A 22,823-nucleotide genomic window follows, 5' to 3' on the forward strand; every position below is an offset into this window, starting at 1 on the left:
GCATGGCACATCACCAGAAACTCTTGATGGAATTAAATCCTCAATATTCAAACTGCTCATATCCATTGTAGTTCCAATCCTTAAAAAGAAAATATTCTTTATGCTGAATGCATTTTTATGCACTCTAGAAAAATCGACATATTTCAGTAAGATTTAAGTAGGAGTACAAGTGAATTAAACCATTCAGATAAAAATGCAACTAAAGCTGCATTTGCTGCTTTGATGACTCAGGAACATTTATATATGATTTAGTGTAATACTCCATCCACATAAAAAAGGCATTCTATTTCTTTATTTTTTTATTTGACAAGCAGCAATATCATGTTTGTCATTTTAATGTAGATACAATTATTAGGTTATCTGTCATATTACGATATTTAAGTTTTTTATTTTATGTCCTTTAAGATACATTTTAAAAAAAAAACACACATCAACTGCAAACGTGAAGGGGAGAAAAAGCATGGTACCCAACCAAATTTCCACATTTCAGCAATACTTCACTCATTCTTTAATAAAGGTTTAAGAAATGTCATAATGACATGAGCTTGAAATATCTCTAGGCATTTTCTCTGACGCTCATGACGTGGCACTGGTGATGTTGTAAACAGCAGAAAAACAGGGGCTGCCAAATGACCAAATTATGGAGGCATAGGCCTGCTCTTTTCCCCACAGGAACACACCAAATGGTGATGGCAATGATCTTCTCACACTCACACAGAGGAGAGCAACATCATGCTACGTAACTGTATTCATCTGCTGAAGCCTGGCTGCGTTCAATGTACTGTTTGTCTATCAGCACTTCAATACACTTCTTAATCATGCTGATACTAGGGTTAAACCTAGCTCTTGACTGGCTAATCACCTGTAAGAGAGACATGGGTGTCAAACTACTGCCAATTAATCAGTCATAAATAATTACTTTTAACCAATCAGCTATAAAAGTTTCTCAATTTTATTGAGGTTCCATCAAGGATATCTAAGCCATATAGAAAAATATATTTAAAATAATTATGAAATTATATTAAACAGAATAAAATCATCTTAAATGGATACACATGATATATCAAGTAAGCGAGTGCCATAACAATATTAAAAATTTTAAACTTAGAGAGCAGTGCATAAGGAGACGGAGAATTAGATCAATTCTGACATGTCCAAAAATAATAATTTATGCAAAGTAAGGAAAAAGCCTAATGTTTATGTTGTGAAGAAATTAAAATGCAAAACATATATATAGCAAATTCTAATATTCATACATAAATAAATTAAACTATCAACTAATTAATCTATCTAAATACCCATACCCTTAAGCTTCCCTTATTCAACTTTCAGCTCTTAGCTGAAGTAACACTTCAAGATTTTGATGTACATTCTCACAGTATTGTATAACTTTTTTCAGTGCATGTTACTGTAATTTTATCTTGCATACTAGAGGCCCAGTGCATGGATTCGTGCACTGGTGGAGTCCCTCAGACTGGCCTGTGCCCTCTCGCAATCCAGGACCCCTTGGGTGACATTGGACTGCCAGTTTCTGCCTGATCTCTGCACGCCAGGCCGAGGGACCCCACTGGTGCACAAATCTGTGCACTAGGCCTCTAGTATGCATATAAGATCTTTGGTTAATCTCTTCCCACCCTCTCCTCTCCCCACTTTCCTCTGAGATTCATCAGTCTGTTCCATGTTTCCATGCCTGTGCATTGAGCGTCTGCCCCCTGGTGGTCAGTGCACGACATAGCTATCAGTTGAGTGGTCGGGTGGTCGCTTAGGCTTTTATATATATAGATTATTTCAATAATGTATTTCTTCCCTATTATACTGTGAACTACAAAAGGGCAGGAACCACATTTTGCTTTGCTCTGCATTAAACTCCCAACAGCAAACACAGTGCTATCGCATCATAGACACTCAATATACTTATGGAATGAGTCTTTGATGTGGTCAACTTCCTCCAATAGCTGGAGAAAAGACTCAATAAACTGGTGAAGTTTATACCTCTGAACTCAAGCCAAAGCAAATCTGAACTTAATTCTGAAATTAAAAGTGGGTACTGTTCCCATTATGTAAGGAAGCATATCTTTATGCTATTTGCAAATCACTGGATTTCTGTAATCATCTTTACAAAGAAACATTATTCATCTGTACATTGGTAATACTCTCTACCCCAAGAAGTTTTGAAGACTTTTCCCTCTTTTACCTCTTGAATAAGGGCATTATGCCGAAGTACTTTTCGTGCTTTCATGATACGAACTATAGCAGCTTGGAGATACATTTTCCGGTCCTCATCTACAGCACTTCTAGTTTGTTCCATTTCCTGTTTACATGTGGGAAAAAGTAAATGAGACAGTAAATCATAATTGTTCTGAATTCATTTTATCAGTGAATTTAATAAATTTCTAATCAATACCGAGCATTGGGTAGAGGAGGGTAACAGTGGTCGGCAAACTGCGGCTCGCGAGTCACATGCGGCTCTTTGGCCCCTTGAGTGTGGCTCTTCCACAAAATACCGACTTCTACGCATGGGCCACGAATTTTCAGTCACACTGTACGTGCGCGCCCGCACATGGTATTTTGTGGAAGAGACACACTCAAGGGGCCAAAGGGCCACATGTGGCTTGCGAGCTGCAGTTTGCCGACCACTGGTATAGGAGAATAAATTATGATGAACAGAGACTTGACTTAGAACTTAAATGACACAGAAGAGTAATTTTCAAGAATGCTGTCCTTTCAGTGAGTACAGACACTATACCACAATGCTTTTAGATGCTTCAGTAAATGGCTCCAAGTGCATACTGGATTGGGCTTCAAGGGGAAGAACTGTGGAGGGTTCTATTTGGCTCAAGCAGAGAAGCCAGAAAGGATGGTCTAAAAAGGGCATAAATCATACAGCTCAAGGTAACAGTAGAAGCAAGGCATAGAAGTAGGCAATGCCACATTAATAGGGATCTCATAACGGCTTTTAACAGATAAAAATATAACCCATATCTTATAAATTATTATTCATTAGTCTGAAGGAAAATAGAACATTGAACATTTTAGGGTTCAAATTTAATAGCAATTCATTAACATTTGTTTCCCCATGGGGAAGTTCCTGAAGTGGGCCTGACATCATATATACCTTCACATCCTGCCCCAGGCCCAACGATATAGGTAGCAATTAGGAAGCGTAAGTGATGTGAACAGGCCATCCCAGAAATAAGCAATAATCACTGCTGAGTTAAAGAAATCAACAGTACACATGCAAACTGGCTTATCTGGTAGTCTGGACTCCATTCCAACCTCATAGATCACAATTTGAGTTCTGACAAGATTCCCAGGTGGTTCATTTACACATGAAACTTTGAGAAGCATTTTTAACAATTTTCCTTTGAAAGAAATTAGTTGTAAAACTTTCCCTTATTTTACAAATGAAAAATCTAAGAGATTATGTTACTATTCAAGATAGGAATTTTTAGAAAGATGCAAAGCAGAGCAATACATTTAGTTTAAGAGCAATGCAGCACCCTTTTCCTTAGGTACCCATTATACCACTGTTTTTAAAATCTAAACTACTAGCAGAGATTTTGTTTATAAGGTTAGTAAATGCAAAGAATATGCCAGAAAAGATATATCATATTATTAATTTTGATGTGCAGAGTTTTGCATCATTTCTCATTGTTACTCTACTTGCAAAGTACAATGCTTTAATATTTCCAAAAGAAATGACATAGATAAGCTCTTACCTGTGGTGTGTCTTTCTGCATTGATGTAGTAATTTTAAATTTTGTTCTTTTACTGCTGAAGTTCATATTTAATGAAAATGAAGATTCTGCATCAATATCTTCCTACAATTACAAATAATTCACTTATATTTATAAAACATAAAACCATTACATAAGAGTTGCTGCAAACAATATACTATGAAATAACCAAGAAAAAACATCCTAAATTCTCATAATCTTTTACACTATAAAGATTATTTGAGAGAAAAATGACTGTCTTCTTTCAAACAAAGAAGTTAAAAACAATTCTTTTCTAATTTTACACTTGATAGAATTTTAATCAATTTAGATTAAATAAGTAAGCAAATTTCTGGCCTATTACATATATTACCTTTGGATAAGACAAAAGAGTCAAGCTCACGGGCTTAAACAGAACTTGACATTTTAATTTTTATGAGATGTCAACTCATAATTTTCCCATCACCCCATTTTGAAAAACTGAACAACCAAATGTTTTTTTAAGTGCTGCAATAACAAAACCAATTATAAGTTACCTGACTATAAAAGCAAGCTGTTTCCAGTGGCACACAAGTATCATTTCTCCATGACCCTGGTGTGATTCTGCCAAGAGTCTGCTCTTCAATTCATGTTTTATTCACTCTGCCAGAAGCAAGTGGCCTTTCCTCAAGTGAAAGTTTTTAAGGCAACTTTTAGAATCACAACTTTTCTATCAGGCTTAAGAAAGCCACTCATATCATATACTGAAATTTCTCTATCAGCAGGATCAAGAAGCACTTAAGTAGGCCCTGGCCGGTGTGGGTCAGTGGTTAGAGCTCTGACCTTCACACTTAAGGGTGGAGGGTTCAATTCCTGTCAAAGGCATGTGCTTGGGGTTCAGGTTCTATCCCTGGTCGGGGTACATATGGAGGCAACCAAGTGATGTTGATGTCTCTTTCTCTCTCTCCTCCTGCCTTCCCTTCCTTCCACTCTCTCTGAAAATCAATGGAGAAGATATCCTTGGATGTGGACAAACAACAACAAAAAAAGAAGCACTTGGTATGGTAGACAGACTCAGTTTCAATAATAAATTAAGAAATTCTAAGAAACCAGCAGATTCATAATTAAAATTTAATGTGCAATCTATATTTATTTTGTATATTTTTGGGCAATGAAAAATAACACATTTAAAAATATATATATATAACTTCTAACTTCAGCAATTAAGCTTAAAATTTTTTAACTTAAAATAAGTTCATTGTTTTAAGTCATAATTAATTTCTGTATTTAAAATCTTAATATTAAGAATTTTAACATTTAAAGATTCTGAAGTAAAAAAATTTAATCACTTCTCAAAATTAAGAAAAGCCTTTGAAAGATTTGAATTTCAGAATATATGTAATTTAGAACTGTTCAACTATAGGATATAAAATGTTATCATAATCTTAGAGATGTCGGCAAAATGAATTAATGAGAGAAGTAAGTTGTAGGCTATTAACTTTACCAAAATAAAAATGAAATACCATCTATAAGAATTTTTTTCTTATAGGTACAATAATTTGAAGTAGGAGATTTAACCCACATCAGTTGCTTTTTAAAAACCATTAAATTATCCAATATATCTAAATAATAAAAGGGCAATATGCTAACTAGACTAGATGTCCTCCCGGACATCACTCCGGACATCCTTCCAGACGAAGCTGGGGCCAGAGTGAAGCCTGGGTCCTAGGTGCCTGCCAGTGGCTGGAGGGAACCAACCTGGGTCCCGGGTTCCTGCTGGCAGCCAGCCGGAGTGAAGCCGGCGCTGGCCGCTGGGGGAAGGAAGGCCTACTCTTGCATGAATTTTCGTGTATCAGGCCTCTAGTATTATAATAACAAAAACTTACTGTAAAGAAAAGTTATAAAGAAAGAGGAATATACTATTGGCTTGCTAGTCTCATGATAGGTATTTTAAAAATATGGAGGTTATTTGAGTTCTGCAATTAAAGGATATGAAAGTGAGTGTGTTTGGGTTCTAGTTACACATGTTAAATATCATACAAATGACATCAATAGGCTGTTATTTCCTACTACAGAACCATACAGTTAAACATTAACCAAAAATACATGGGGAAAAAAAATCTTGGAAAGTTTTAAGATAAGCTACAGTTTTCAAACTCAATCAAAAATTCTCAATGGCAATTTTTTTCCAATTTTTTAGTACATTGTCATAGTATAGGACAAAGAAAATCAAACTGTAAAGGGCACATAGGCACCAATTTACATAGCCTTCTCTGTGACTCCTCAAATTCACAGTTGTAAGGAACCGGCAGTAATGTAGCTGATTCAAGTGCTTTCCAAAGTACCAAGGGCATTAACAATTATAACCTACTTTCAATACTGTGAACATCCCATGAAAATGCTTTAATGTTTACAACGCTTAAATTCCTTGACCTTTAAATTCCCATACCTTTTCTGAATCATGGTTAATCATTTTCACATCAAGTAATGATTTGATTGTTTTTGTCAGTTCCTTTTCATTCATCTGTGTGCTGTCTTGAAGCTCTTTATAGCTGACAGTTTCACTGTTGTTGAAGGCTAGAAGAACTGCCATTTGGTATGTTGTAACCATGGCTACATATGGTTTGCCCAAATAGTTCATTTTAACTTCACCTACAATTAAAACAAAATTGTGACAATAAACTGGTCATTCAAAGAAACATTTTGAAATTACTTGAATAATAACTGTTTATTTTGGATATTATTCTCCTTTATTAATTGTAAAGCCATTCTTGCTGGCAATGTAATTATTTTGTTTGTTTGAGGGATTGGGGGTAGGGCTCTTAGTTTTGAGTATAAATCATGGTTAAGCTATCATAACTTTACCATCAGGGTTTAAACAATGTCTTTAGTCAATGGAAGGCTAACTAAAACTTAGAAAAACAGTAAGAGGAGGTGGGGATAGGAAAAAAAACCCAAAACAAAACAGACAAAGGGGAGAGAATGTCGGCTTGCTATTAGCAATGGCTTCATGTGCTGTCTCCATCTGCTCTATTCCAGGGAAGGGTCAAGCCTACAGGGAGGTCTATGAGCACATAGGAAATGCTTATCCTACAGCTTTGATTAAACTATAACTTCTGCCAACATTTTTAAAATTGCATCTTTCTTCCCAGCAATTTTCTAGGGGAAAACAAGAATGGGAGAGATAGACAGATCCTAATTTTATTTAAACAGTTGATAGAATAACAGTGTGCTAGACTCTACCTTACCCCCTAAGAGCTATTAAATATACAGCAAGTTTAGTTGTACTGCAGTTCTGCAATATCCCAGGGAGAGAGAACACTGAAAAGCTTGCAACAAACTGTATGACCAACATGTATGCATTCTGTAAAATTCAGTAACAGTCAAAAAAGCTAAGGTAAGTCAAAGAACTACTTCCTAAATCATAAAGTTGTGGTACAGTGATTGCGTGTTCTCTCTCTCTCTCTCTCTCTCACACACACACACACACTACACACACCCCTTGCATTATTTGACTGTCAATGGATTATACACTAACCCAGCATGAAAACTGGTTTCAGAACCCTATATTTTAACTCAAGGAAGCTGTATTTCACATAACTGAACCCTAGAAGCTGCATTCCCCATATTAGTAACTCTGATCAAGATTTTGTGCTTCTTTATTCACTATTTAATTAAAGATTTTAAAGAATATAATTTTATTCTCCAATTTATTATCAGAACACACATGCCTATTTTAACTTTTATTATACCTTGACTTATTTAAAAACAAACTGATATTCAGAAATATTCTTCAAAATGATTTGGGAGGGAAAAAATCCCTAATCTCTGAATTTTCATGAAAGAAAGTTTAATATATTAATTAGAATATTCTATTCACACAAAGAGTTTAAGAAATTATCACTAGGTGTGTACTACTAACAATTAGTATAAAGAGTACATTAAGGGCTCTAACCGGCTTGGCTTAGTGGATAGAGCGTCGGCCTGCGGACTCAAGGGTCCCGGGTTTGATTCCGGTCAAGGACATGTACCTTGGTTGTGGGCACATCCCCAGTAGGGGGTGTGCAAGAGGCAGTTGATCGATGTTTCTAACTCTCTATCCCTCTCCCTTCCTCTCTGTAAAAAAGTCAATAAAATATATTAAAAAAAAAAATTTAAAAAAAAAAGAGTACATTAAGGGCTTTCATCTCAACATTTAAGTCTGGAAAATGTGGCAAGGAGCAAAACATCACATAAACTACATTTTATCATTTGCGTGATGACTGCTTAGTCATATACCAGAAACCAATATAAAACAACTAGAGGCCTGGTGCATGATTTTGTGCACAGGTGGGGTCCAGCCAGCCCGCCTCGATCTGGGTCAATTGGGCCAGGCTGGCTGGGGGGAGGGGCCGCAGGCAGTAGGCCAGCTGGCCCCGCCCCCTGGTCGAACTCCTGGTTGAGGGGAAAATTTGCATATTAGCTTTTTATTATATAGGATGCAACAAGCACTTCAATGACTAAATGAGACCAGCAGCCAACATGTCCTTGATGTTGTAATATGCTGCCATGGGCTTGGAAACAGAATGAGTCTTCTGTGACATAAACAGTCTTTTATTATCACTAGAAACAAAACAGCATGAGGAGACAGTGCAAATAAGGAGTCAAAGTGTCACTTATTATCAAGTACAGTCTGCAACTTAAAAAGGGTTCAACTAGTAAGCTTTGTATTATACTTTTTTCTTGCTATTTATTTTTCTCAATAAATTATCAAGATCAGGGGAACATGGACCTCTTCCCATTTTTCCAGCATCATGCTCTTACTGGTCAGCTCATGGCTGAAAAGACTGGGACCTAAATATTGCCCTTCAAATTACCTGCTAAATGAAAAGGGGAATATATCTTTACAATGGCGCTATCTGTAGGTCACCACCTTAACCAAGTGAGCAACTTTAGTGTTGCTAATAGTGGGACAATCTGATATTACATGTCTTCTGTTGTAATGTAATATTAAGATCAGAAAATCCTTAGTATTCTTGCCAACAATATTTAATCTGAATATAATGAAACTTTTAGACCTAATTTCCACTTCACAGAAAATATAGGGAGTCAGAAAACAAATAAAATACATCACAATTAAGTAATGTGACAAATCCAGAATGCGGGTCTTAAAAATAATATGTCCAGAGGGTTAGAGTGGTGGTGGGGGTAAGATGATGGAGAAAGTGTTAGATAAGAAAAGGGTATCAAGGACTGGGCTGTTCTAAATGTTATTACTAAATGTTTTTCTTGCTGAATGTTAAAATATAAACAGGACAAGCTTCACAGGATCTCAATGGTATAAATGTAACTGAAAGGTTTAAAGAGAATAAAACTATATGAGGGGTCTGTTCTATATGAGACTCCCACTTACTGCTGACCACTGGAAAAGCTGCCTGGCCTGTCTCGACAGCAAAGCATAGTAACCACTTAAACATGTTTTGTTCAGCACTTCAGAAGGTGGTGGAGAAAGTGTTAGATAAGAAAAGGGTATCAAGGCCTGGGCAGTTCTAAATGTTATTACTAAATGTCAGCCCCCTTAGATGTGTTAATTAGTGTTTCTATTCCCATTTTGGGTATAGGGTTGTCAGAAATGTAGTTTCAGTTCTAGTGTACACTTCGCTTCTGGTTGGTTGGACAGGAACGATCTTTGGGATGCCTGATTCAGGGCCCAACTTACATCTAACAATGGAGGGTTGAGGAATGCCTGAGGGGCATATTCAAGACATCCTAGGTGACAATCTCTGGTCTGGTTGCCTGGCAAGCAAGAAATGGATTTTATTCTTTATGTATATATTTGCATTTGCCTTATTTGTCTGATATGTAAATGTGCCAGTATTTTTATGGTAGTCACCCTGGAATTCTGTTAACTGGCCTTCTTGGCAAGCTGGGAGTCAGTTATACTGTTACTGGTCAGTGCCAGGTTGTTTGAAAGGTTGAAAATACCTCTTAAGAAAAATGGGAAATATATTTAAAAGAACCCAAGGACTGGAAACTGAGCCATCAGGCAAGATACTGCCAGTTCTCGAGGGCCTCTCAGAGAAGACCTCCTTGATTGCTTGCCCCCAGGTGTCCTCAAACTAGGAGAACCCTGCCTCCCTCTCAGGGAGGCCTGTTTCTTTTAGGCTCCCTTTTGCTCTCCCTCCCTGCTATCAGCCTCCCAATTCTTTTGGTCCCCCTAATCTGTTAGGAACACCATTGAAAACGTTTCCAGAACATGAAATTAATACTCTCACCCTGTATCCCTAAGTCCACTACCTGTCAAGGTATTAGTTTTCACCCAGAGGCTAAATTGTGCCCCTTCAGACAGGTTCTGGACAGGGAAGAGGGAATGAATGGTCACTGTATATGTTCCTTTCTCAACATCAGATCTGTATATTGGAAGGGAAATACTAAGGGACTTCAAGCTGATCCAGAGAGGTTTATTAGCTTGATTAGTGGTATATTCATGACCTATAATTCCACTTGGGGAGATATTTAATCCCTCCTAACCATCTTCCTCACTATTAAGGAAAAAATGACTGTACTGTTAAAAGCCAAGGAAGAGGCTGATAAACATACTTCTCAGTCTAATAATCAAATCTGGCAGCCAGCAGATGAGTTAATTCCCAATACTAATCTTCAGTGCGACCCCAATGACAGAATAAACTGGGCTCACCTTGAGTATTACAGGAACCTATTGCTGAAGGGTATGAAGGACACTGGTTGCTGTCATGCAAATTGGGGCAAAGTTAGAAACATCCAACAAAAGCTAAGAGATAATTCTTAGAAAATTTAAAAAAATGCTTAAGGTAATAATACACCACCCAGGAAGTGAAGCTATCCTGAATACCCACCTCCTATCTCAGAGTGCTCCGATACCTATAGAAAGTTATAAAAGATAGCGGTGGGATCTACCATTCCCACCTCCCAATTAATAGAAGCAGCCTTTAGGATTTTCAACAACAGAGATGTGACAGGAAAAAAAAAAGGAAGAAGAAAAGATGAAAAAAAAACAAGCTGCTTTTCTGGCTGTCACCCTCTAGGCTTTGGGTAATCAGGGGGCAAAAGGCAGAAGACCACCTTGTGTGAGTAACCCCAGGCCCCACCGTGGGACCAACCAAAGTTGTCCAGCAAAGCTAGAGTCTAACCAATGTGTATATTGCAAACAAAAGGGTCACTTGAAGAAATAATGCCCTAATCGTCCTCAGAGAAGAAAAGGAAGCTCCTAATTCTTTGCAGTTACCCCAGATGAAGACTGACTCGGGGTCAGGGGGCTCCCCTTTAGGCCCCAAAGGATAACATTCCAATCTCCCATGAGGATACCTGGGTTACTTTGTTCTTACTAGCCAGAAAGGCCCCCTCTCCAAGAGGGAATGTAATATTAAAGGGGTGTTGAGAAACCCAGACACAAAGAAATTCTTTGAGACTCTGACATGTGAAATAGGGTCCCATTCTTTTCTCTATGAACGTGAGTGTCCAGTTACCCTCTAAGGAAGGAACCTACTAAGTAAATTGGGGGCTACCATACACTTAACCAAGATGAAGTTAAAGCACCTGATTCCAAATGATAGCGGAAAAGATTTCATGGTCCTACTCCAATGGGTCTCAAAAGGCCAAAGACCTATACCCACAGAGATTCTTGACCAGGTTAATCCAGCTATTCAGGTACAAGGAGAATTTGAAGGGCAAAGAATGCCCTACCTTTTAAAGTAGTAATCAAACAGTAGACCACTGGCCCTGCGTTAAACAATAACCCTTGAAACCTGAGGCAAAAATAGGAATTGCCCCTATCCTAAAAGTATTTCTAGAATAGGGATTCATTCAGCCTTGTCAGTCACCCTGTAACACTCCCATCCTTCCTCTTAAGAAATGGAACCCAGGAGAATATAGATTTGTATAAGGCTTAAGGGCCATGAATGAAGTATATACACCCTACCACTGTTCCTAACCCCTCTACCCTGTTGGCCAATCCCCAAGGACCTAGCAAACACTATACAGTTCTAGATTTAAAGGATGCTTTTGCATTCTCTTGGACCATGACTCCCTGAAGATTTTTTGCATTTGAATGGTAAGATCCTGACACCCATCCAAGTCCCAGCATTGCTGGACTGTGTTACCACTAGGTTTCAAAAACTTCCCAGCCCTCTTTGGAGAGGCTCTTGTAAAAGATTAAAAATATGACTCTACCACAATATGTAGATGACATTTTAACTACCACAGCTTTGATAAAGAAACTGCAGAGAGAAACACTATTCAGCAGAAAAAGGACACAAAGTATGCCAAAAAAAGGTCCAGATACCTAAATTAGAAGTACCTGGATTTTCTTAATTCCCAAGGACGGAGAAACTTACTGCACAGTGAAAGGAAGTAAGCCAGAGAGTAAAAGGCAGTAACAGCCAGTCTAGCTCCACCATGGAACTAGAGGCAATTGAGATGTTTTCTTGGAATGACAGGATTCTGGATCCCTTGTTCCTCAAGACTACCTTGGAAAATAGTAAAAGAACCCTTGGGGGAGAAACCAAGATGCGGCATAGGTAAACACCTGAAATTGCTGCCTCGCATAATAACTGCAAAAATACAACTAAAAGACAAAATAGTTATCATCCAGAACTACAGGAAGGCTGGCTGAGTGGACATTCTACAACTAGAAGGAAAGAGAAAAGCACACTGAGACTCAGAGGAGGTGCAGAAGTAAAGTGCAGAGGGATGGAGGTGCACGTGGAAAGGGCTGGTAACTGAGGACGCAGTTGTCTTTTTCAATCGGGAGGGAGACACACGCTCCCGCTCTGAACCATAGTTCCGGGCCAGTCTCTGGGGACCCAGACTCATACGGGGAGAAACTGGATTGTCTGGCATAGGGCGGAACTTGAGGGCGGCTTTCTCTCAGAGGTGCTTGCAGCAATTACCAGGACACTGATACGTGGGGCCTCTTAGGGTAGGACTGAGGATCAGCCATGGCTGTTTGCTCCGCTCTGTTGATTCCCTGAGACCCCGCCCCACCCAAGCTGTGTGCAGAGGTTTTTGCAAATGAATGACCTGGCCCTATGCAATGTAAAATTACCTAACAAACTGCAGCTGGGTCAGAGAGACCCAGAACATCCAAAAGAAGGCCCAAGGCCCCACAGCAGCTTGCATTGCTTCACAGCTGGGCCTCATCTGAGCACCTCCAAATCCCAAACAAAGAAGAGGAATCTGCAGATCCCTCTGTAACTCCTGCTGCGTAGCCTCAGGCAGAGGCTAAATTAGCACCTCCTTAGAGATCCAAGTGCCAGTGTACCCAGTGGTCAGAGTGGGACCATCCAGATTACAACTCCTCAGATCCATAAGGGACACACTCAGGGGGAAGACTCAGTGAGCACCAAAGCCCCATTGAAGCAAGTCTTGCCCCATAAGGGTGTCTCCAGCACAGAAGTTATCCCACCATAGACACAGCTGATTCCCACAGCCAATTGGCCTGGAGGTCAAATTCCTCCCAGTGATACCAACAGCAATCAAGGCTTAACTACAACAAGACTGGGCACACAGCCCACAAAGGGGTGCACCAAGAGTGTCCACCTCAGGTAATTGGGGAGGCTGAGCTACTGGGCCCTATAGGACACCTAGCACAGAAAGCCACCCTAGCAACACAGGAAAGCAGCCAAAATGTGGAGAAAAAGAAACAGGTCACAAATGGCAGAAATGGAGGAAAGCAAACTACTGGATACAGAATTTAAAACCACACTTTTAAGGTTTTTCAAGAATTTCCTAGAAACCGCCGATAAATTTAGTGGGACCCTCAATAAATCTAGTGAGACCCTCGAGGTTATGAAAAAGGACCAACTAGAAATTAAGCATACACTGACTGAAATAAAGAATATTATTCAGAGATCCAACAGCAGACTAAAGGATCGTAAGAATCAAGTCAAAGATTTGAAATACGAAGAAGTAAAAACACCCAACCGGAAAAGCAAAAAGAAAAAAGAATCCAAAAATATGAAGATAGTATAAGGAGCCTCTGGGACAACTTCAAGCGAACCAACATCTGAATTATAGGGGTGCCAGAAGAAGAGAGAGAGCAAGATATTGAAAACCTATTTGAAGAAATAATGGCAGAAAACTTCCCCTACCTGGTGAAAGAAATAGACTTACAAGTCCAGGAAGCGCAGAGAACCCCAAACAAAAGGAATCCAAAGAGGACCACATCAAGACACATCATAATTAAAATGCCAAGAGCAAAAGACAAAGAGAGAATCTTAAAAGCAGCAAGAGAAAAACAGTTAGTTACCTACAAGGGAGACCCATAAGATTGTCAGCTGATTTCTCAACAGAAACTATGCAGGCCAGAAGGGAATGGCAAGAAATATTCAAAGTGATGAATAGCAAGAACCTACAACCAAGATTACTTTGTCCAGCAAAGCTATCATTCAGAATTGAAGGTCAGATAAAGAGCTCCACAGATAAGAAAAAGCTAAATGAGTCCATCCCCACCAAACCAGTATTATATGAAATGCTGAAAGGTATTCTTTAAGAAGAGGAGGAAGAAGAAAAAGGTAAAGATAAAAATTATGAACAACAAGTACATATCTATCAACAAGTGAATCTAAAAATCAAGTGATTAAAAAATCTGATGAACAGAATAAACTGGTGAATATAATAGAATCAGGGGCATAGAAAGGGAGTGGACTGACAATTCTCGGGGGGAAAGGGGTGTGGGGGTGCAGGAAGAGACTGGACAAAAATCGTACAACTATGGATGAGGTCAGTGGGGGGGGTGGGGTAAGGGCAGAGGCTGGGGTGGGAACCGGGTGGAGGGGAGCTATGGGGGAAAAAATGAGGAACTGTAATAACCTGATCAATAAAGATTTAATTTAAAGAAAGAAAAAAAGAAAAGAACCTCTGGGAAGGAAGCACTATATGAACAGTTAGTTCAGGTAATAGTGATCCCAGGCATGAGAAGAATCATTAATAGTGTTATGGCTAGCTGTGTACAATGCATATATTAGACCTGTGGTACCACTTTAAGGCAGTCCAGGCCTGGGAAATGTTACCTGGAAAAGACTGGAAGGTGGGCATTACAGTAGTGTTCCTTGGTCCTGGAAGATTCAAGTACTTATTAGTGTTAGTAAACACCTTTCATGGATGGGTAGATCATTCCCATGATAAAGTGAAAGGAGCAATGAAGTTGTAAAGGTCTGCTTAAGGAAATAATACCTACATTAGGACTCCCCTGGATCTTTCAGAGTGACAATGGGCTGGCTTTTACAGTGGCTGTAGCATTGGGCTCTCCATCTTAGGTGGAGCTTACATTCTTCATGGAGACCACAGTCCTCAGTTAAAACAGAATAATGCAATCAACTGCTCAAAAAGACCCTAGCCAAAATGTACCAAGAAACCCGTAAGACCTGGCTTAATTACCGACTGTCCTAACCCAGACCAGAGCAGCACCTAAAGGAATACTTCAGTTGACTACTTCTGAACTTATGTATGGTAGGCCTTAATAGGCTCCTCTAAAATTTTAGGGTGCCAAGACCCACTTATAAAATAGGCCGTTAAACATATAATCCACTTAGGAAAGGTAACTTAAAACTTAAACAAATATGCTAACCCAGTGGTCGGCAAACTGTGGCTCGCGAGCCACATGCGGCTCTTTGGCCCCTTGAGTGTGGCCATGAAATTTCAATCGTACTGTATGTGCGCGCCCGCATGTGGTATTTTGTGGAAGAGCCACACTCAAGGGGCCGCAGTTTGCCAACCACCGTGCTAACCTGATTTTACCCACACAAACAGATACTAAGGTACACCTATATGTTCCAGGGAACCAGGTATATTTAACATGTTAAGCGCCAAGCCTGTTTTGTCTTCCTTTCCATTTAGTCCGTGATATCCGATTTCACCAATATGCTGGTGGCCAGAGACTGAGGAGGTCCAAATGGGCAAGTATAGTGTCAGTCACTGGTGATTGACATGGGGCTTAACGTGTTAAAAGCATGGAAATCAAGATTCCTGCAAGATCAACTGAACCCAATATGGACAGGTCCTCATTTTGTGTTACTAACAACTCATTTTTGCTGGATAGATCACTCTGGACTGAAGCAAGCTCTACCACCCAGTGAGAACAAGGATCCAGATCCACAGTACTCTTATGAACCTGTCTGACCTTCAAGCTGCTCTTCAAAAGAAGTGATGATTATTATGCACTCTTGTTCTTAGGAATCCCAGGACCTAGGGGACTCCATGACTGTCATAAGTCAGGCAGCCAGAGAATTTGTCCATGTTCAGCAGGAAGTAGTTACACAAGTATGAACTTCATGCCTATTCCTGCAAGAATGAGGAGTGAAAAATCTCAAGGGAATTGTTAAAATAGGAAAAGGGTCTCAAAGTCTAGGTAGTTATAATGTTCTTACTAAATGTTATCCTTACTAAATGTTAGAATGTAGCACAGTATTTTGTAAACCAGTTGTAAACAGGATGAGCTTGAGGGGAACACAACTGGATGGCAGTAGCCAACTGCAAACAAGAAATTAACATGTAATTGATCAAATAGTGTATATAAGCAATGACTGAACCTTCCTTCCAAGACGCAGAGCTTTGAATATGAATCCCATTCTCCACTACTTGCTGCAAATAAATCAAACTACGTTGCAACAAAAACATCTCATTCTTGAATAGAGCATCCCAAGTGTCAAATACCTTGAGTTTCGTAACAAAAGAGGGAAGACAGAAAAACCAAATGCAATTAGTGATTTTTTTATCACATGAACTAGTGGCCCAGTGCACGAAATTGATGCACATTAAAAGGGAATTAATTAGAGAAAATATTTTAATATTGCTATTTGCCCTTTCTTTATAATAGAAGTGTCAGAGATGAAAGAAAATTAATAAAATGTATATAAAAATCTCCCTCCTGTCAGAGTCTGGGGCACCCCACGGGACCCAGAGTCAAGTCCCCGCCCACCCGCGTGCATCTCAAAATCGTGCAAGACCCAGACCCAGCTGGACCCACCCCCACTGGGCGAGATCCAGACCCGGCCGGCCCCACCCCCATCAAGCCCTGCTGGGCGGGGGGACGCAGCCTCAGGTGCCTCGGCCCAGTGCCGGATGGGGGGGGCGCTCAGCCTCAGGTCCCCCAGCCTGGCGATGGGGAGCGCGGCCTGAGGTCCCCTGGCCCGGGGTCAGGGCATGGGGCGTGGCCTGAGATCCCCCGTCAAGCCCTGCTGGGCCGAGGACATTACCTCAGGACCCCTGGCTCGGTGGCGGGGTGGGGGTGGGGGTGGGGCCTGAGGTTCCCCACCCTAGGCTGGCGCCATGCAGCTTCAGGTCCCTGCTGATTGCTCGTTACAGCTCATGGGAACCCCGCCTCCACTGTGGGCACAGCCATCTTGTGACGTGAGGGTCAATTTGCATATTACATCTTTATTATATAGGTAGGACTAGAGGCCTGGTGCACAAAAATTTGTGCACTCGGGGGGGGGGGGTGGGGGGGGTCCCTCAGCCCAGCCTGTGCCCTCTCGCAGTCTGGGACCCCTCGGGAGATAACGACCTGCTGGCTTAGGCCTGCTCCCGGGTGGCAGAGGGCAGGCCCAATCACTAGGTGCAGCCCCTGGTCAGGCTCAGAGCAGGGCCGATTGGGGAGTTGGGGCGCCGCCCCCTGTCATGCAAAGAACAGGGCAGATCAGGAGGTTGCGATGCCACCCTCAGTCATGCTCAGGGTAGGGCCAATTGGGGGGTTGGGGCACCGCCCCTGTCACACTCAAGGCAGGGTAAATGGGGAGGTTGCGGCGCCACCCCGTCACACACAGAGCAGGCCCAATCAGGGGGTTGGGGCGCTGCCCCTGTCACTCACAGAGCAGGCCCATCAGGGGGGTTGGGGAGCTCCCCCGTCACACACAGAGCAGGGCCTATCAGGGGGTTGAGGAGCTCCCCCCTGTCACTCACAGAGTAGGGCCGACAGGGGAGTTGGGGCACCGCCCCCTGTCACACACAGAGCAGGGCGATCAGGGGGTGGGATGCCGCACCCTGTCACACTCAGGGCAGGGTTGATGGGGAGGTTATGGCTCTATCCTGTCACACACAGAGCAGGGCCTGTGGAGGGGGGTTGGGACGCCACACCGTCACACACAGAGCAGGGCCCACGAGGGGGAGGGGCGGTTGGGGCGTCGCACCCTGCCACACACAGAGCAGGGTGGATCAGGGGGTTGGGGAGCCACACCCTGTCACACACAGAGCCGCAGGGCAATCAAGGGGTTGGGGAGCTCCCCCCTATCAGGCACACAGCAGGGCTGATCAGGGGGTTGGGGCGCCTTCCCCTGTCACAAACAGAGCAGGGTGGATAGGGAGGTTGTGGCCCCGCCCCCTGTCACACACAGAGCCGCAGGGCGATCAGGGCGTTTGAACGCTGCCCCCTGTCATGCTGATCCCAGTGCCCGGAGGCATATTACCCTTTTACTATATAGGATAGAGGCCTGGTGCATGGGTGGGGGCCGGCTGGTTTGCCCTGAGGGGTGTCCTGGATCAGGGTGGGGGTCCCCACTGGGGTGCCTGGCCAGCCTGGATGCAGGGATGATGGGTGTTTTAGCTGGTCACACACCCTTCAGGATGGGGGTCTTCACTGGGGTGCCTAGCCAGTCTGGATGAGGGGCTGAGGGCTTTTTTCAGGCTGGCAGGTGACTGAAGCTCCCAACCGCTCCTTTTTTTCTTTTTCTTTTTAATTCTGGGCCAGCTTTAGCTCTGAGTCTTGGCTCCAGCTCTTAGGCCTCCGCTGCTGAAAGCACGTTTCTGGTTTGTTTTGGTTCTATAATCGAAACACTGTTTCAACTCCAGTTCTGAGATCCCGGCTGGCTGAAAGCAGGTTTCTGGGGTTTTGTTTAGCTTCTATATTTGTAACAATGATTCAAACTGCCAGCTCAGAGGCCGGCAGCGGCAGGCGGGGAACGTTAGAGTCCTCCGTCACTGACACTGAAGCAAGCAAGGCTCATGTTTGCTTTAAGCTGCCTGGCTGCCGGCCGCCATCTTGGCTGGCAGTTAATTTGCATATCACCCTGATTAGCCAATGGGCAGGGTAGTGGAGGTACAGCTAATTACCATGTTTCTCTTTTATTAGACAGGACTAGAGGCCCGGTGCACAAAAATTTGTGCACTGGCGGGGGGGGGGGGTGGTGTCCTCTCACAGCCTGGGACCCTTTGGGAGTTAACAACCTGCTGGCTTAGGCACACTCCCGGGTGGCAGAGGGCAGGCCCAATCCCTAGGTGCCTGCCCCGCAGCTCCTGGTCGGTCCCAGAGCAGGGCCGATTGGGGAGTTAGGGCGCTGCCCCGTCATGCAGAGCAGGGCGGATAAGGAGGTTGCGATGCCACCCTCAGTCACGCTCAGGGTAGATCCGATGGGGAGGTTGGGGCGCTGTCCCCTGTCACACACAGAGCCACAGGGCAATCAGGGGATTTGGGCACTGCCCCCTGTCACGCTGCTCCAGGGGCCAGGAGGCCTCATGGCTCTGCCGATCCCAGTGCTAGGAGGCCTCGCTGCTCCGCTGATCCCGGTGCTTGGAGGTCTCGTGGCTCCGCTTGACACAGGGGCAATGAGGCTTCGCTGCTCCGCTGATCCCGGTGCTAGGAGGCCTCACGGCTCCGCTGATCCTGGATTTGGGAGGCCTTGTGGCTCCGCTGATCCCAGGCCGGGAGGCCTCGCTGCTCCGCTTGACACAGGGGCACTGAGGCCTCACTGCTCAGCTGATCCCAGTGCTAAGAGGCCTCGCTGCTACGCTGATCCCGGATTCGGGAGGCCTTGTGGCTCCGCTGATCCCAGGCTGGGAGGCCTCGCGGCTCCGCTGATCCTGGTGCTGGGAGGCCTCGCTGCTCCGCTGATCCCGGTGCTAAGAGGCCTCGCTGTTGCACTGATCCCAGTGCTGGGAGGCCTCGCGGCTCCGCTTGACACAGGGGCAGTGAGGCCTCACTGCTCCACTGATCCCGGTGCTGGGAGGCCTCGCGGCTCCGCTTGACACAGGGGCAGTGAGGCCTCGCTGCTCCACTGATCCCGGTGCTGGGAGGCATATGACCATTTTACTATATAGGATAGAGGCCTGGTGCACAGGTGGGGGCCAGCAGGTTTGCCCTAAAGCGTGTCCCGGATCAGGGTGGGGTCCCGCTTGGGTGCCTGGCCAGCCTGGGTGAGGGGATGATGGCTGTTTGCAGCTGGTCACACCCCCTTGAGTGTGGGGGTCCCGCTTGGGTGCCTGGCCAGTCTGTGTGAGGGGATGATGGCTGTTTGCAGCTGGTCACACCCCCTTCAGGGTGGGAGTCCCCACTGGGGTGCCTGGCCAGTCTGGGTGAGGGGCTGAGGGCCGTTTTCAGGCTGGCGGGGGACTGAAGCTCCCAGCCTCTCCTTTTTTCCTTTTTTTTCATTCTGGGATTTATTTACCTTCTATGGCTGTCACTGGAGCTGAGAGCCGGCTTTAGCTCAGACCTCAGCTGCTGAAAGCAGGTTTCTGGACTTTGTTTACCTTCTGTATTTGAAACTTTGTTGCGACTCCAGCTCTGAGATCCAGGCTGACTGAAAGCAGGTTTCTGGGGTTTTGTTTAGCTTCTGTATTTGTAACAATGTTTCTTAGAGAGCAGCTCAGAGCCCAGCAGCGGCAGGCAGGGAACGTTGGCTTCCTCCGTCACTGGAACAAGCAAGCCTCCTGTTCACGTCAGTTGCCTGGCTGCCGGCTGCCATCGTGGTTGACAGTTTATTTGCATATCTCCCTGATTAGCCAATGGGAAGGGTAGCGAAGTTACAGCTAATTACCATGTTTTTTTATTAGATAAGAGGATAAGCACTTCCAATAGCCATTTTATCTTTTGTTTTCTGGTAGCTCTGGGCCTCCATTGGTTCTTTTCCTTTGTGTTTCTGTCTGTTGTTTTTGTTTGGTGGTATTCCATACTTCTTTCCTCTGTTTCCTCTTTTTGTAAGCTATGTGTCCTGGTTTGGGAATTTGTGTGTGTGGCTACCATTAGGTTTAAAAAAGATAGACTTGCATATATACCATAGTTTTTCTTTTGAGTGCATCTGATCTTCATTCTCTTTTGCCAACACAGACCTTTAGCCCTTCCAATTTATTGTTGCAAAATATCCCTGCTTATGCTGTAAGTTTTTTGATGATCTTACTCATAGTGTTGTGACCTTATGTTCTTTGTTTCTGGTAGAATAACTCCCTTGTGTATTTCCTGCAATGGAGGTTTTCTGGTGCTAAACTCTCTCAGCTCCTGTATGTCTGGGAACGTTTTTATTTCTCCTTCATATTTAGTGAATAATTTTGCTGGATATAGTATTCGTGGCTGGTAATGTCTCTCTTTCAGATGTATGAATATTTGGTTCCACTCTCTTCTGGCTTGTAGAGGTCCTGCTGAGAAGTTGGATGAAATTCTGATGGGTTTTCCTCTGTAGGTCACTTCCTTCTTTTCCCTGGCTGCTTTGAGAATTTTTTCTTTGCCATTAATTTTTGACAGCTTTAATACCAAGTGCCTTGGAGAGGGCCTCTTTGGATTGAGGTAAGTAGGTGTTGTGTATCATTCTTTCCATACTTTTGGGAAGTTCTCATCCACTATTTGTTCGAACAGACTCTCCATTCCATGCTCCCTTTCCTTCTCTTCTGCAATATCTATAATTCAAATATTGCTTTTTCTGATGGAGTCAGGTAGTTCTTTTAGAGCTCTTTTATTATTTTTCTTTATACTCAGGTCTCTCTCTTCTTCCTTCTGCATCATTTCTAGATTCCTATCTTTGATATCACTCATTCTTTCCTTTATCTGGTTGTCTCTGTTTTCTATGCTCAATAGTTCACTCTTAAATACAGAGAGAGAGAGAGAGAGAGAGAGAGAGAGAGAGAGAGAGAGAGAGAATATGAATCATCAATCAGCTGCCTCCTGTACCACCCACACTGAGGACTGAGCACATGTGCCTCATCTGGGAATCAAACTGTGACCTCCTGGTTCATAGGTCAATACTCAACCACTGAAACACACACGTCAGGCCAGTAGTTCACTCTTAATATCCTTAATTTCACATTTCATTTCTAGGATTTCTGATTTGTTCTTTTTCAAAGTTTCAATTTCTTCTGTAAAGTACTCATTTGGTACATTTGTTTTCTGAGTGCACTGTATTGCCTATCTGTATTTTCTCACACCTCTTTGAGTATTTTCAGATATTCAATCTTGAAATGTCATTTATGTCACGTATTTCCATGTGTTCCAGCTTGCCTTCTGGTGATTTTTCATTTTCATTCTGGTCATCTTCATTACTGTGCTTATCCATGTTATTTGCTGTCCTCCTTTGTCTGTGCATTTATCTCTGAAGAGGTCTTTCTACTATTTTCCAGTGGATGGCACTGATTCGCAAGATTTTTTTTACCTCTGTAATCTCCCTGTCTTGAACCTCCCTGGCTTCCATAAGAGTACAGTAGCGCTTCTTAGGGGTGGAGTTTGTTTTGCTCCCCACCATAATGGCAATTTTTTAAAAATTAAATCTTTATTGTTCCGATTATTACAGTTGTTCCTCTTTTTCCCCCCCATAGCTCCCCTCCACACGGTTCCCCCCCCACCCCCCGCCACTGTCCTCATCCATAGGTGTACGATTTTTGTCCAGTCTCTTCCTGCACCCCCCAACCTCCTTTCCCCCCGAAAATAGTCAGTCCACTCCCTTTCTATGCCCCTGATTCTATTATATTCACCAGTTTCTGTTCATCAGATTATTTATTCACTTGATTTTTAGATTCACTTGTTGATAGATGTGTATTTGTTGTTCATAATTTGTATCTTTACCTTTTTCTTCTTCTTCCTCTTCTTAAAGGATACCTTTCGGCATTTCGTATAATACTGGTTTGGTAGTGATAAACACCTTTAGCTTTTTCTTATCTGTGAAGCTCTTTATCTGACCTTCAATTCTGAATGATAGCTTTGCTGGGTAAAGCAATCTTGGTTGTAGGTTCCTGGTATTCATCACCATAATGGCAATTTTTGACCTCCAAGGGGTTCCACCCTAAGGTCCCTCTTGGGCAGGAGTCCTCAAACTATGGCCCCAGGGCCACATGCAAATACAAATATTGTATTTGTTCCCGTTTTGTTTTTTTACTTCAAAATAAGATATGTGAGGTTGCGTTGGTGGTATAGTGGTGAGC

At 42.9% G+C, this 22,823-nt stretch overlaps 1 protein-coding gene across 2 annotated transcripts in view; it reads right to left on the minus strand.

Annotated features, from left to right (window-relative positions):
- Nucleotides 1-277: 277 nt before the first annotated feature.
- The window catches only part of CUL2 (cullin 2), a 174,704-nt gene continuing 152,158 nt past the window's right edge, over nt 278-22,823 (minus strand). For both annotated transcript variants that reach the window (XM_081109768.1, XM_081109767.1), the window contains exons 18-21: nt 6,145-6,347; nt 3,720-3,821; nt 2,195-2,311; nt 278-862 (exon numbers count right to left, since the gene is read on the minus strand). In XM_081109768.1, the coding sequence (XP_080965894.1) occupies nt 731-862; nt 2,195-2,311; nt 3,720-3,821; nt 6,145-6,347 (554 nt within the window). In that variant the 3' untranslated portion in view covers nt 278-730. The remainder of the gene's footprint in view (nt 863-2,194; nt 2,312-3,719; nt 3,822-6,144; nt 6,348-22,823) is intronic.

This window comes from Myotis nattereri (genome assembly GCF_964212035.1).
Source record: "Myotis nattereri genome assembly, chromosome: 1".
In the NCBI taxonomy this organism is placed as follows: Eukaryota; Metazoa; Chordata; class Mammalia; order Chiroptera; family Vespertilionidae; genus Myotis; species Myotis nattereri.